Source organism: Solea solea, chromosome 12, assembly GCF_958295425.1.
Source record: "Solea solea chromosome 12, fSolSol10.1, whole genome shotgun sequence".
In the NCBI taxonomy this organism is placed as follows: Eukaryota; Metazoa; Chordata; class Actinopteri; order Pleuronectiformes; family Soleidae; genus Solea; species Solea solea.
In genome coordinates, this window is record NC_081145.1 from 2,706,195 (window position 1) to 2,722,039 (window position 15,845).

At 40.8% G+C, this 15,845-nt stretch overlaps 1 protein-coding gene across 1 annotated transcript; it reads left to right on the plus strand.

Annotated features, from left to right (window-relative positions):
• Window positions 1-4,104: 4,104 nt before the first annotated feature.
• On the plus strand, window positions 4,105-15,214 carry st8sia2 (ST8 alpha-N-acetyl-neuraminide alpha-2,8-sialyltransferase 2). Its single transcript, XM_058646634.1, has 6 exons — window positions 4,105-5,454; window positions 6,611-6,661; window positions 7,685-7,825; window positions 7,907-8,164; window positions 11,559-11,852; window positions 13,929-15,214. The coding sequence occupies exons 1-6, from the start codon at window positions 5,360-5,362 to the stop codon at window positions 14,224-14,226; spliced, it is 1,137 nt and encodes a 378-aa protein (XP_058502617.1). The 5' UTR covers window positions 4,105-5,359; the 3' UTR covers window positions 14,227-15,214.
• The last annotated feature ends 631 nt before the right edge of the window (window positions 15,215-15,845 follow it).

Sequence of the window (15,845 nt, forward strand, 5' to 3'; positions counted from 1 at the left end):
TGTCATGATGTCCGTGATCTTCACGTGTGTGTGTGTGTAAACAGCACATTCATAGTATGTTCTTGGTGTTTCTGCAGTTATTCATATTTAAAAGTTGCCAAGTGTTTACAGATGAATAGTCAGCGTGGAACAAGAACACTGTGACGATGGAGCTTCTCACGTGTTCTTGGTTCTCGTTTCTCTTGCTGGATCATATAAGCACGTGTGCACTTCCTGTCTGTCATGTCCATATTTATTACGACTGCAGGTTTGTTTCCATCCTAGTCTGCTTGTTTGTTTTTTTTACGTTTGCAGAGTTTATTTAGTGTCATACGTCTTAATAAGGGATTGTTCAGTTAAGAATGTTTACTATGATGTTTTCTTTTGAATTCTGCACCTTGTGGTGAAGTAAAGACAAAAGAGAACCAGGAGAAACATTGTGATGTGTTTTGATTGAACCTTGAACCTTGAACCTTGATATTTAAAGATTAGGAGTCACATATTTCTTTCTGAGGAGACCGGTCAGAGGTGTGTGTGTGTGTGTGTGTGTGTGTGATTTGCATGTACAAAGTCATATGACATGTAAATGGCCTCTGTCCTGGACACCTGGACTCGGCACAGACTGTACCACCTGCCGCTCTGCTCTGCTCTTCTTTCTGCACTTACTGTTTTCACATAGTTTTCTTACACTTCTATTTCTAAGGCAACATATTGTTTATTTTAATCTGGAAATAAATAATTTTTCAGAAAATGAATTTAGTCGTGACCTTTTTTCCTCCAGCAGTGTCGAGTGTTCTTACATTAGATTCACTTTGATGCTGTCGAACAAGCTTCAGAAACAACAAGCTTTATTATTATTTATTTATTTATTCATACAGCTCAAACTGATTTAAAGGTAAAAAATCCGTCTGCACCAGGGGTGTCAAACTCAAATGACCTGGGGGCCAATGAGCATCTAGTCTGTTCAAGCGGGGGCCGACATAGAGGTAAAGAAGTGGGAAAAACAACTATTTAGTAGCCGGTGGGCAATATAAGATATTCATTATGATATTAGACAGAATTGCAAAGTAAAAGTGCTTGTTTTGATATAAAATGATTTACAATAAAAACATTTTTATGATGCACAAAAACGAAGAATTAAATAGAAAATTTAGCAAACAATGACGAGGATAATTGTGATTAAAACAGTTTAAATATAAGTAATTTCATGTTGAGTGTAATACATTTAATAAAACAATGATTACAACTCAATGTCTCATTACTATTATAAAAATATTGCCGGCAAATAGGTCTTATAGGTCTTAGGTTCTGTGGTGAACTGGCTCAGGTCTCAGTGCAGGTCAAGAAGCCGCCTCAGGGTGGTGCTGTAACACCAAATACAGACTGAGAATTCAGTTTATAAAATGAAATGTTTATAAACACATGGTGCTACAAGGAAATCTGTACAGCTCATAGTTGCTGTTTTCTGTGCAGCTGGGGGAAGTGTATGTACTAGGTATGAATAGTGTATAAATGTGTGTGTGTGTCTGTGTGTTTGTCTGTGTCTGTGTCTGTGTCTGTGTGTGTGTCTGTGTGTGTGTGTGTGTGTGTGTGCGTGTGTGTGTGTTAAACCAAGCAACATATGAGAGCAAGTGTTGTTTTCCATGACACTGCAAAGCCAGGAGTGTTAACCACTACACCAACCGTGTGGCCCGCTCATCATCATCATCATCATCATCATCTTCTGTCCCTCAGTCCTGGGACAGACCCTGAACTCTGTGTGTCCTTCAGTCCAGGACAAAGTGTTTATTTACCATCATAAAGAGAGATGAATTGAATGTTGCTCAGAGAAGCCACTAACCTCAACATTGAGACTGCAACACAACAGATAAGATACTTTCACTACTTTTACTACTTCACCCCACGGAGTGAAGTGACCCTGACGTGGATTTGAACACACAACTGTCTAATGGACACATGCAGTTGTCCATTAGGTCTCTTATGTCTCTGGAAGTGTCTCACATGTTGTAACTCCAGTTCACTGACACGACCTAAAGACACTGTGTATCGATGTAAAAACCTCTATAATAAGTGAACACATATTCAACAGCTGTACTTTTCATTAGATGTAAATGTCCACACAGTTCCACTGTTACATAATAAATATGCATGAGAGGAATCAGAGAGCTTATCATGAACATATGTCACTCATACTGTTCAATGATTGTAATCACAGTGTTCTGTGTGATGTCTTTGCTGGTCAAACACCAGCTGCTGTCACTGATACATGCTTTTGTCGTCCTTGTGTAATCAGTGTGAGGCTCCGCCCCCTTTTATAAACCACGTTGCCTTTCTCTCTCCACTGCTGGAAGCTTCACTCTCACTCAGTACCTCACACAGCTGCAAGTCAGTGTCACATTTCACTACCAGACCACGCCCCTCGACCCTCCCCCCCCCCCCTTCCTCACTCAGCTCTCAGCCTACTTCTTTGCATTTTTCAAAATGACTGGGCGGAGTTAGGCTCAGAAGAGACGGTTTATTTACAAAGGTTCTATATGAACAGCTATACAAACCTGAACAGGAGCATCAAATCATTACATCCTGCAAAGAAACAGGAAGTTGCTTTGGGCCCCAAGATGCAGGGGCCTCAAAGAGCAGTTTTTTCAGAGGGTGACGTACTGAGGGCTGTAGTAACCAAGGACTTAGCTGAATAATATAGTCTTTTTTATTTGTTATCTTGGCCCTAAACCTAACCTCACTTCCTCTCCATGCCTAACCCTAAACCCCTGAGTTGTTTCTTGTACGTGATAAACTTAGAAGCCTGCTCTTCTTCCACTTTTATGAGATTTCTCTCAAAATCCTCTATTGTAGTGAAAACGTCAGACTTCTAGCTCGGGGAATAGTTGCCAGCGCCGGCTTTTCATTAGCAGCTGGTCCTCAGTACGTCACATCCAGCAACACAGACCTTCCAAAAATCCTCAACCCAGTTGCAATGACATCATACCATGGATGTATTATAACAACTGGATGTAGCTCCGCCCCCTCTGCCTTGAAGACAATGTTGTCATGGTGGCCACTCGTGGTACTGCAACAAAAAATACTCATGCTGCCCAAAAAGCAATTTTCCCATTGAGCACAATAGTAAAATAAACATGTGTCAAAGTGTCCACAGGACACCTGGAGACATGGACACAGGCATGTATAGATGTTTATATTCTTTATATATATATATATATATCTATATATATATATGTATATATATGTAAAGGCCCAGTAAAAATCTTATTTCCCAGAGTGACGTCACAGCTGTGTGGTCATGTGACGTCTCTGTATGGCTGCTGTCAGGGAACCGCATGAAAACTTTATGACAAAATGTGAATAAATGAAGGCGATGAGCGGTTTTCTTTTATATTTTTAAAAATATTACGACAAAGCTGGTTTTAGTTATTTATTCGTGGATGTATTAACGAGCTGCTGAGTGGATTGATTGATGGGAGGAGACTTTGTTCACTGTGACACTGATGACGGTGTGATGACCTGACACCTGCGCTCACTTCACCCCTGATGTCTTATCGTCTGATAAATGTGATGAACACATGAATTAGAGTTGAAGATGAACATGTTGAGTGAAAGAATCTGGAGTTATAAAACTACTTTGAACACGTCAGTATTGTTCTTAATAATATCATCCTGACTTTATTTTAATATTTTATGATTATTATATTCACCATAATAGTAATTATACGATAAGTTAGCTTTATTTGTAAACCAACTACAAAAACAGTTAAACATTTGAACTTTGAAATTTAAACCAAAATACAAAGCATAAAAGTGGTGAATGTTGTCAGTATTTTCTTGGACATTAATATTCTGAGTTCTGTGACAGTTATTATCATACAGTTTATGAGTGAATGGAAGAAAACAACACATATAAACTAATATTCACAGTCAATGAAATGAACCATTGAAGTCATCATTTGAACCTGTAATGACGTCATTATACTTTATTCACTGTCGTTGACATTCATTAATAAATCCATGGTTTAAAGAAGCTAACGTCACATCGGTATTCATGAAGTCCGCTACTACTTTACTCGTCACTGTGTGTGTGTGTGTGTGTAAAACGGAATTCACAGCAGTTTCATGTGCAGTAATGACTCCGCCCACTTTGAGGAGGTACTATATTGTAGTGGAAAACCAACCGAACCATGCTGTGCAGTGAGGAGACGAGCTGGGACTGAGGTGGAAAAGTGGCTCTTGTTGTGTGTGTGTGAATGTAATGTTGTTTTTGTCAGGCTTCCTTCTTCTTCTGAACGATAGGTGATGAGTTGATGATGCAGGAGAAGACCCCACTGACACAGGACTCGTACCGAACAAAGGGATTTTATTTAGTCACAAGTCAGGCGTCAGAACCAAGCTCTGCAGCAGCTCAGGAGAATGTGTTCTTGCCGAATCTCCGAACAATTCTGCCTCAGAAAAGCAAAACTAACATTATATAGATTCTCTAGCCTTCCTATTTGCGGGAATCACATGTTTGGACCCCCGCCTTTCTCCTGTTTCCATAATGCAACAGACTTGTAGAACAAGTCGGGTCCAGATATACCATACTGTCCCATGATCTTTAAATTGGACAATATCACCATTTAGTCAAACAAGAGACATCTATATTTCCTAACTAACCATATATCCAAGACAGACCCTCACGCTTCCTGTCCTATACAGGATGCCTATTGTACAACGTATGGTCTGACTTGTCATGTGTCCCAGAGACCCTCTTGTCTCATGTTTACTTATTAATGTCAATCATCAATACATTTAAGTATTAAACTTTAGCTGTGTTAATATGTTCTTCTTAGTTCATATACTTCAACAACAAACAAACAAACAAATAAACAAACAAACAAACACTGCTCATCGAAACTGTTATAGCTTGACTTTGTGCTCGGACAGTAAACCTGTCTGTCTCACTCACACCGGGGTGCAGATGGAGAGTCTGGCCGGACGCTGCTCCTTTAAGACCTCGCGTGGTCAGCAGCTCCTCATCCCGCTCTCCGTCTGCCAGCGTCTGTCAGTGCACGCGTTCAAACTTTGACTGGGGAACACAGAGGCAGCAGTGGAAGAGGCTGCTGCAGCTGCTGCGCCCCGCCGGGAAACACGAGACGGAGGAGCGGCGCGGAGCAGCGTGGACCAGCGCGGTGCGGAGCGGTGCGGAGCGGAGCGGAGCGGCGAGCATCATCTGCAGGCGGCGGCGGCAGCGGTGGGGGGGAGTGTTCGGCTTCTGATCACAAGATGAGAACAAAAGGAAAAGATGAGTTAGCAACTTAGATATAAGCAGGTGAATGTAACACAGTGGGGAACGGCTGCAGCCTCCTCCTCCTCCTCCTCCTCCTCTTCTTCAGCCATGCCGCTTGTCATGCGCACGCTGCTGTTCGGCTTTGTTACACTGGTTCTGGTTCTGATCATTGATGATATCGCACAAGTGGAGGAAGAAACAGCGTGAGTACAAATGTAGTCCTTACTTATGTGTGTGTGTGTGTGTGTGTGTGTGTGTTTGATGACTTCTCTTTTCTTCTGTCTGTGAAGAGAAAATAAATGTGATTTCATTTTAAACTTTCGGCCTGAATGTGTGTGTCTGTGTGTGTGTAGGTAGGTGTGTGTGTGTGTGTGTGTGTTCCACGTATAACATTATAACACTGTGGTACTGCAGTAGCAGCTGTTCAGGCTGTAGCCTCTCCAGAGTCTCCAAGGAATAGACTGATTACACTGAGAGGGGGGAGAGGGGGGGGGGGGGGGGCAACAACAACAACAACAAAAGAGAACAAAAGATGTTTAGATGTTTCTTTTCTTTTTGTTTAAACACATTCAAATGTTGACCAGAAACACACACACACACACACACACACAGAGGTTTGAACAGCCTAAACAAAGCGTTATTTCTAACCAGTTCATGTCCAACCATAACCTTACCCTAACCTAAAGTAAAATCTTAGCCCTGAACTTAACTGAACCAGTTCCTCAGAAATACGGTTCTGAGTTTTGGTCTGTCTGTGGTCTCATCCTGGTCTGGTCTGGTCCTGACAAGGTCAGTGTGTTTATTAACCTACATAACACGTAAGAACATACAGAAGTTAATTTGACCCACAAACAGTAGCAGTAAAATACCGACACAGAAACAGCTTTCATGTATCATACTGTTACCTGTGGGTCTCTCTAATGAGGTCACATTGCTCTGTGATTCACCGTGAGGGAAGAACAACAGCCAACTGCAACACAAATTAAACTATATATCCACATGTAAGCAGGTCTGCAGAATAAAGGAGAGTAGCATAGCTGTCCATTAGAGCAGCTTCTCATGAGTCCATCAGAGTGAACATAAGTGAATAAGTGACTGATGCTCACCTGCATGTGAAAGGAAACACTCTTGAATAATGGGGCTTCATTAGGCCACATTTCTCCTCATGACATCAGCAAATGGCCCACAGTGGATTGCTCTAAAATACCTCCATGGATGCCGTTCACCTTCATTGTTTATTTAAAGAAGGACGTGCAGCATGTATTTGTTATTAAGTTTTATTTAGTAAATATATGATTACAGCAAGGGTTTCAAGCTGAATTGTGTGATTCGTAATTATGTCTAAATCCTTTCTTCCAGGAATACTGGACATTCAAAGCACTCACAGAGGCCGATGCCCAAACCACACAGGTCTGAAATCCAATTATCTTCACACACACACAGAGTACATAGAGCCCACCAGTGGGGAGATAACTGGTTCCTCCAGTTGCTACTGGTCATTAGCTTCCTTTGTAGCCTTGATAGCACAATGAGTCATTCACAGTCAATGTATAGCTGCTATAAATACACATGATTGTGGTGGTATCATGTCACAGGAACACTTGCCATGAGAATACAGTTACAATTAGGGATGTCCCGACTTTTTCACTTCCGATACAATACCGATATTACAGCCTTGAGTATTGGCCGATACCGATATCGATCTGATACGATATCAGCACGAATCATACATACTTTAATTACATATTTATAATAGTATGAGAAAAACTGAACAATTTATTATTAACCAATGGTTACATCAATTTTAACCTTCAACAGAAGAATATTGGATTTTTTGCCATGTTCATTTCATACAGTCTATGGTTCATTTCATCAGGAGGAAAGTACCAAGTGCTAATGGGGGTGTTTTCAGAGCAGCCGTGTTTCACAGGTAACAGCGTGTCTTCAGAGAACACCCCCCCCTTGTTTTCACTATTTTGGATTAGCCCAGCCCACACAGAGTGAGTGACTCTGGTTTATGAAATAATGTTGTTTTAGCAGATCGCCTCAGGATGGGCTAGCATGGTGCTAATGGCTAGCTTAGCCTCTGATTTTAGAGGTTAAATAAAAAGGTTTAACCTCTGAAATAGCAGTTGTTGTGATCATGTGATCTACATGCATCCAACACGCAGAGCCCACGTGATCACAACGGGCGCTGCTGGATGGAAGAGCTGGAGCGGAATGGACTGGAGATTTTAGAGGCAGTCCAATATAATCCGATACTGTTTTTTGGCCGATATCGGACTGATATCAATATCAATATCAGATCGGGACATCCCTAGTTACATTAAAAATGTCTGCATCAAATGATCACTGTCTTTATTAAATGTAAATCAGTTCATACTTCACTCATGTCCAGACCATGAAAGTCATACTGTGTCTTCATCTTTTCAGAAAGGCTGCAGCTCATGTGGAAACCACAGCTTTGACAAGTGTGAGCACAAAGAAAAATCCTCACCGTCCATCGTACAGGAACACTGCCAACCTCTCATCAAGCACCTGGACCTTCAACAAGACTCTCTCCAACGTCATCAGGCACAGTCCCATTTCTCTACAGTCGTCTATGATGCAGGTCATCACTCTGTCATATTTAGTCTTCAGCTTGTGTTTCTACAGGAAAAACATCCTGAGATTCCTGGACCCAGAGAGAGACATCTCAATACTGAAGGGCACTCTGAAGCCAGGAGACGTCATCCACTATGTTTTTGATCGACAAAGCACAACAACCATCTCTGAAAACCTCTACCGTCTGTTGCCAGCTGTCTCTCCCATGAAGAACCAACATCATGGACGTTGTGCCATTGTGGGAAATTCTGGGATCCTTCTGAACAGCAGCTGTGGACCCGAGATTGACTCGCATGACTTTGTTATCAGGTATTTCTTTTTATTCCTCCATAGAAAGAGCAAACGTAATGTTAGGGTCAGGACGGTTATTTCTCAGCACATTTTTTCAAAAATACTTCCCTCTATTCCAGTAATACAAAGCTAAATGCTAATCCGTGAAGTGTTCCTTTAAGTGGAATGAAATGATGGTACATCAGTTTCACTTAAGCTTTATTTCACTGTCAGCAATAGTTCTAACAATTCTAACATTGGAATGACAATCACTTTAGATTCATTCATGTTAGGACTTAATAGAATAGAATAGAATAGAAATACTTTATTCATCCCTAAGGGGAAATTGTTTTAACATAGCAGCAATACAAACAAATATTATAAACATAAAATGTCAAATGTGCAACAGTGGGGAAAAAAAATGGCATACCGTATGTCACGAAGAGAAAAATGTGCATTGTGCAAATGAGCATTTTTTTTTTGTTTGTTTTCTTAATGCTAATGAATTGATATCACTTTTCCACTTGATCATTTTAAGTTGAAAGCAAACTCCCAGAAGAAGAGCAATTAAATGCTCTTTAATTAAAATGTAGATTCATTGACATGAGCCACAGAGTTGATGTGGTGGTTAGCGTGTTCTCTGTGTGTGTGTGTGTGTGTGTGTGTGTGGGTTCTCCAGTTTCCTCCCACAGTCCAAAAACATGCAGAGGTTAATCAGACACTCTAAATCAACCATAGGTGTGAGAGTGTGTTTGTCTCTGTGAGGCCTGGCGATGGTTTCAGATGGGATTAGACCAGTGGCCCCGCGACCCTCATGTGGATTAAGTGGTAGAAGATGGATGTGTGTGTGTGTGTGTGTTTTCAAACGTGTTTGGTTGTTGCGATGCCGCAGTAGCAGTCTGTGGCGGCACCTCGTCCAGCTGATGGATGGATCACTGAACAGACTTCAGGGTGGTGCTGTCTCTGTGTCACAGTGCAAGCTCATGCTGATGAGCAGAGGTCAGGATTTATAGACCTGAGTTGGGCCACAGCGCTAATGTTTGGGTGAAGTGAGACAACAGGGGATGTGGCATTTTGAGAAGTGGAGGAATTTGCTGTGGCATTCACGTACGTGATGGGGAGATAATGTCTCAGCTAAATATAGTTCTCTGCCTTGTGCTCGGTTTCCACAAAGACAGTGTGTGCTGCAATTATAGATGATTTTGAGCTCAGTGCCACAATAATGTCAAAAATGTGGGCTAATGGTGATTTGTCCCAGTTTCAACTCAATGTTTCCTCGTTGAATACAGGCTGCTTGACTTTGATGCTGAGGAGTTGCTAGTTTAATATTACATTTCTCTTTTTCATTGACATTCCATACACTGCTGTATAACACCATAGTGGGATTAAGACATACATGTTTATTCTTAATGGTTTCGCCACAGCTGATCATCTGCCCTGTCCCTCATGTCCTCTTCTGTTACACTAACTGTCCTCATGTCCTCCTTCACAACATCCATGAGCCTTCTCTGTGGGCGTCCTCATTCCCTCTTCACCATCCTCTGACCATCTCAACCTTGACTCTCTTCATTTATTTCCATACTGTTCAGCCTGAGCTGTCATTTCTAAGCCTGTCCATCCTGGTCACACCCAATGAAAATCTCAGCATCTTCAGCTCCTCCTCCTGTTTTTGAGACAGTGTCACCGTCTCAAAGCCATACATCACAGCAGGTCTCACTATCGTCTTTAGGGATGTCCCGATCCAATATTGATATCGGATATCGGTCCGAAAAAAGTAACGGATTATATTGGACTGCCTCTAAAATCTCCAGTCCATTCCGCTCCAGCTCTTCCATCCAGCAGCACCCGTTGTGATCACGTGGGCTCTGCGTGTTGGATCACATGATCACAACAACATGGTTAAACGTAGCCTCTGAACTCAGAGGCTACGAAACCACACAGCGAGCACGAGCTAGCCGTTAGCACCATGCTAGCTCATCCTGAGGCAAGTTGTGAAAACAACATTATTTCATAAACCAGCGCCACCTGTTGACGAGTCACTCACCCTGTGTGGGTTGGGCTAATCCAAAATAGTGAAAACAAGGGGGGTGTTCTCTGAAGACACGCTGTTACCTGTGAAACATGGCTGCTCTGAAAACACCCCCATTAGCACTTGGTACTTTCCTCCTGATGAAATGAACCATAGACTGTATGAAATGAACATGGCAAAAAATCCAATATTCTTATGTTGAAGGTTAAAATTGATGTTACCATTCGTTAATAATAAATGGGTCAGTTTGTCTCATACTATTGTTCTCTGTTGAAGTAATATCACTTGATCAAGCCTATTCTAACGTTCCACACTACAAAATAAGTCATTAAAGTATGTATGATGTGTGCTGATATCGTATCAGATCGATATCGGTATCGGCCAATACTCCAGGCTAACCGTCTTGTAGACATTCCCTTGTTTTTCAAAAAACAATGTTGCGTGGTGGTGATTCAGCTTCTCTCTGAGCTGAAACTTAATGACGCTGGAGTCCTGTGTGGATTTGTCGGCCATTTTCATGTGTACATACACACTGTAACTAAAACACCATTTTACATAATGATCGTGTTTCCTTGTTCAGAATCGATGTAACTGAGCCTGAAATGCAGGTGATTCAATATTCATAACTTTATTGTTTTATGAAATGTCTATATTTGCAATTGATTCCAATGTAATTGAAATAGAACAAAAGTGCTAAATGAATTATACATTATATTCATTAATGATATGATATATTACACCTGAGCTGCTTTGAATGATTAAAAAGAATCTATGTCAGTATCAACATTTGGGATTGTTGTTCTGGTTGAAACTCATCTTTACATCTTTACCCCTCGTTTCTACAAAAAAAGGCAAAGGAAACAGATTCTACTCTTTGTGTTTAGACTCTTACATTTATTGGGGCTCCAGTCTGCTGTAAAAGGCACAAATGTTCTTCTAATTGTTTTAAATTAGCACAGAGAAATGTCAGGCTCTGCATTTTCATGTGTCTTAATTAAGTTCACTCAATAAATAAAAACCTGGAGTAGAGTTAGGATCGTAAAAGTCTTTAATGGCGTCCAGTAGTGACCTCACAACTAAAAGAAGAAGGTCCCTGGTTCAAAGGATAAAGCGCTTCTTACAATTGAAATCATGTCATGATCCGTGTGTAATTACCGTGGCAGTGGTCTAAAGTGTCTGTAGGTGTGATTGTTTGTTTCTGTATGAGACTGACGGCAGCTTCCCTCATAAGCAGAAGACAGTAGATTAAGATCCTTTGTCCCAAATAGTCTTAACTATGAATGAATATGGATAATTATGTAGTTGAGCTGTTGTCACTAATAATAAAATAGTTGTCCGTGCGTCAGACGGTTTAAAGCTGAGTTGGCTGAGGAAACTCAGTAACCAACGCTTGTTCTTCCTCAGGTGTAATCTGGCTCCAGTGGAGGAATTCTCTCAGGATGTGGGGACACAGACCAACCTGGTGACCATGAACCCCTCGGTAGTGCAGCGGGCCTTCCAGGACCTGGTCAGTAAAGAGTGGAGGGATCGCTTCCTGCGTCGGCTGCAGAGCCTCCGTGGCAGCGTGCTGTGGATCCCAGCCTTCATGGCCAAGGGGGGGGAGGAGCGCGTGGAGTGGGCCCTCCGTCTCATCCTGCTGCACACTGTGGACGTACGCACCGCCTTTCCCTCACTGCGCCTTCTCCATGCTGTCAGAGGGTAAGATTTAAGCTCAGGCTGACAGCCGCAGCTGTGACAGGCTTAACCGAGGGTCTGCAGCGCAAGTGGCTATTTTTAAAAGGAGAATTAGAGCTAATCACCGGAGGCAGCCAGCGCCGGGAAGCTGCTCTCGTCTTCCTGCTCCACTTATTTCATTTAATATAGTAGTTTTTCTAAAATGAATGCTTTTGTTTGCAGACCACGATCATTTATCTCTCTTTAAGGACCAGTGTGACATTTTGAAAAACAAACTTATTCATTATAGTAGAAAATGAGATGAAGAGACCAACACAACTAACCATTGCTTTAAGGGAAAAACAGGCCGGACGTGTTGTAAGTCCTCGTGTTTCACGTTAGTTACAAGCTAACTTCTTCAAATAACCTCAAGCACGTTTCCATGGTTACTCACACCTTCATTGTCTCTTTTGACAAAAACAAGAGCGCCACCAACAGGTGATAGACGATGGATCCGTCTGGAACTCGTTCCCCAAGTTTTCCCCGTCAACGTCCGACAAAATAATTGTAAATATGAGATTATAGATTTGTGAGATTATAAACGTTAGATATTTACAATTATTTTGTCGGACGTCGACTCCAAGCCTGTGACGACTTCTGGCCGTTGAACTGTCACTCTAAAACTGCAGCCAATCAGCAGGCAGCTTCCCAAGGCCCGCCCACAAACAAAAAACAACAGTGCAAAGAAAGTGTATTTTCAAACAATAAAATACAATATTCTTGAATCATTAAATCGATATTTTTTGCTTCTTAAAAAGTTTTTGAAAATATTGACACAAATCTAATTCCATACGTGCTTTAGCTGTTTAGTTAATTACATTATCATATACATTAAAAGCCCAGTGTACAGACACCGTCTCATGTCTCTAATCACAAGAAGAAAATGAATAGTCAATAAAGTTCAAGTAATAATTCAATAAATAACCGATAAATAAATCCAGAGGAAATAGTAGCACTGTCTGAGGGGAGGTATGAGAGGAGGCTGCGAGCATCGTGCTGACTCTCCTGTTGGAGTAGACGTGGTTACCTGTGGTGATCTGATGATTTCACAGACGCCGCTGTGAGACCAGCAGAGGGAGTCAGAGATATGTTAAACTCTGATGATGAAGGTCACCAGTCGGTACGTCTCTCCTGGTACTCCGGCCTCCCACAGCCCTTAAACATGCACACATGAGATTTGGTTCATGTGACTAAACTGACCGCAGGTGTGAGAGTGAAAAGGATTATTTTCATAATCAATTCATTTGCCGATTATTTTCCTGATTAATCAGTTGAAAATGTTGAAAAATGTGGATCAGACCCTGAAATGATGAGTTGTTTTGTCCACGAAGCAAACAGTGTTCATGATTTTGTAGTTCCACGGAGCAGAGAGCTCATTTTAATGATAACAAACATGGTGACCAACATAGTGATCAATTAATCATGGATTATTTGAGTAACTCAGGGATTGTTGTTTCTTTTCCTGTTGTCCTTGAATCTTTATCTGCTTTGTATCTGCTGGACAGCGTTGGCCTGTGAATCACCTGCTGGTTAGAGACCTGCTCAGTATGTGTGTCACATGACACATGAGCAGCTTTAAATAGAACAACCTCTGCATCTCAGCACTGAACACAGAAGAGCCTGAGGAACAGCAGCACACTGCATCAACACAGCATTTGTGATGATTCTGTGGCATATCGAATATTTATTATTGCATAATTATGAAAATCTTAGTCTTTGATTCATTAGATTAGAAATTAACCGATCGTTTGAGTTGAGATGTTTTTCCTTGAATTCTTTCTTTGTTCCTGAGATGTTTGAAGTGCATTTTGACTTATTATCACACGTTATCGTAAACTCTTGACAAAGTCTGTATTACTTTCATATTTCATACAAAAGTGAAATGTTTGTTTTTCTGATGAACTGTTTCATGTTTATTCTGTAAATGCATGATTGTATGACGTGCACCACACTGCAGCTTAGATTAGATTATTAAACTGTACACAAACAGATCAGATGTGGACCGGGGAAAACTCCCTTCCCATGTAGTTAACGCTCTGTTCTTGTCTGGTCTGGTCTCAGGTACTGGTTAACCAACGATGTCCACATCAAGCGTCCGACCACAGGCCTCCTCATGTACACGCTGGCCACTCGTTTCTGTGACGAGATCCATCTTTATGGTTTCTGGCCCTTTTCTCTCGACCCCGATGGGAAACCTGTCAAATATCACTACTACGATGCTCTGAAATACGAGTACACGTCCAGGTCGAGTCCACACACTATGCCTTTAGAGTTCAGAACGCTGAGCACGTTGCATAGACAGGGGGCGCTGCAGCTCCACACCGGCAGCTGTGGTGCAGACAGGAAACCTCAGGACTAACAGCAGGAAGCCTCAGTCCTGGGTGGTCGACTGAGACGTTTCTCTACTTTTATAAAACTTGAAGTAACTTCTCTTTTTGTCGATTTCAAACTCATTTCTCATGATGAAATTTCTATGGCAAATATTGCAGCCAGTTTTTGAATAAGTACTCTTATAGTGTTTTATAAGATTTGAGGATAAAAGCCCAGATTTCTGTTTTTAGATTTGTTATCAAACACTGGAAACTGTTTTTTCATTTTATTTTTTGTTTTTATGCAGAATGTCAGCGTTTAGAGCTCCTGAATGTAAAAAGCTTAATGTGAGTCAGCATTTAATCCAGGGACAGAATTAAATGTGGCTCAGCTTTTTAAACCATTTAACTTTAATATGATGAACCCTTTTGAATGTGCTCTTTTTGTTAGAGCTGATGATACTGATGATACTGATGATACTAATGATACTGATGATACTGATGATACTAATGATACTGATGATACTGGTGATACTGATGATACTGATGATACTGGTGATACTAATGATACTGATGATACTAATGATACTGATGATACTAATGATAATGATGATACTGGTGATACTGATGATACTAATGATAATGATGATACTGATGATACTGGTGATACTAATGATACTGATGATACTAATGATACTGGTGATACTAATGATACTGGTGATACTGATGATACTGGTGATACTGGTGATACTAATGATACTGATGATACTGGTGATACTGATGATACTAATGATACTGGTGATACTGGTGATACTAATGATACTGGTGATACTAATGATACTGGTGATACTGATGCTACTAATGATACTGGTGATACTAATGATACTGGTGATACTGATGATACTGGTGATACTAATGATACTGGTGATACTGGTGATACTAATGATACTGGTGATACTAATGATACTGATGATACTGGTGATACTAATGATACTGGTGATACTAATGATACTGATGATACTGAGGATACTAATGATACTGGTGATACTGATGATACTGGTGATACTGGTGATACTGATGATACTAATGATACTGATGATAATGATGATACGGGTGATACTAATGATACTGATGATACTGATACTAATGATAATGATGATACTGGTGATACTAATGATACTGATGATACTGGTGATACTGATACTGGTGATACTAATGATAATGATGATACTGGTGATACAGATGATACCGATTATACTGGTGATAATGATGATAATGATACTTTTTCACTGACTGAGAAAATTGGACCAGGTTATTCATGAGTGAAAAAGTCCAGTACAACAGTGTTGCCATGTGATAATGTCAGGTTTCCAGGGCAGCTGAAGGAAGAAATGGAACTATGTTTAAGTGTCCTGGATGTTAAGTATGTTTATATAGACTTAGCAAACTTTGTGCACTGGAAATGTTAATGCTATGGTGGTAGTAAGAACTGAATGTACGTTCATGTGCTTCAAATTTGTTTCAGTAGTCGCTCTTAGCAATGCTTTCAGTGCAATACTTAGAGGAGGAGGAGCTTGTATACCATGATTCATACTTGTAGAGTTTGTTTAGGTTCATGTTTGTAGATTTGGAAAAAGAAAAGTAAATCTTGTTAATAATTGTAATAACT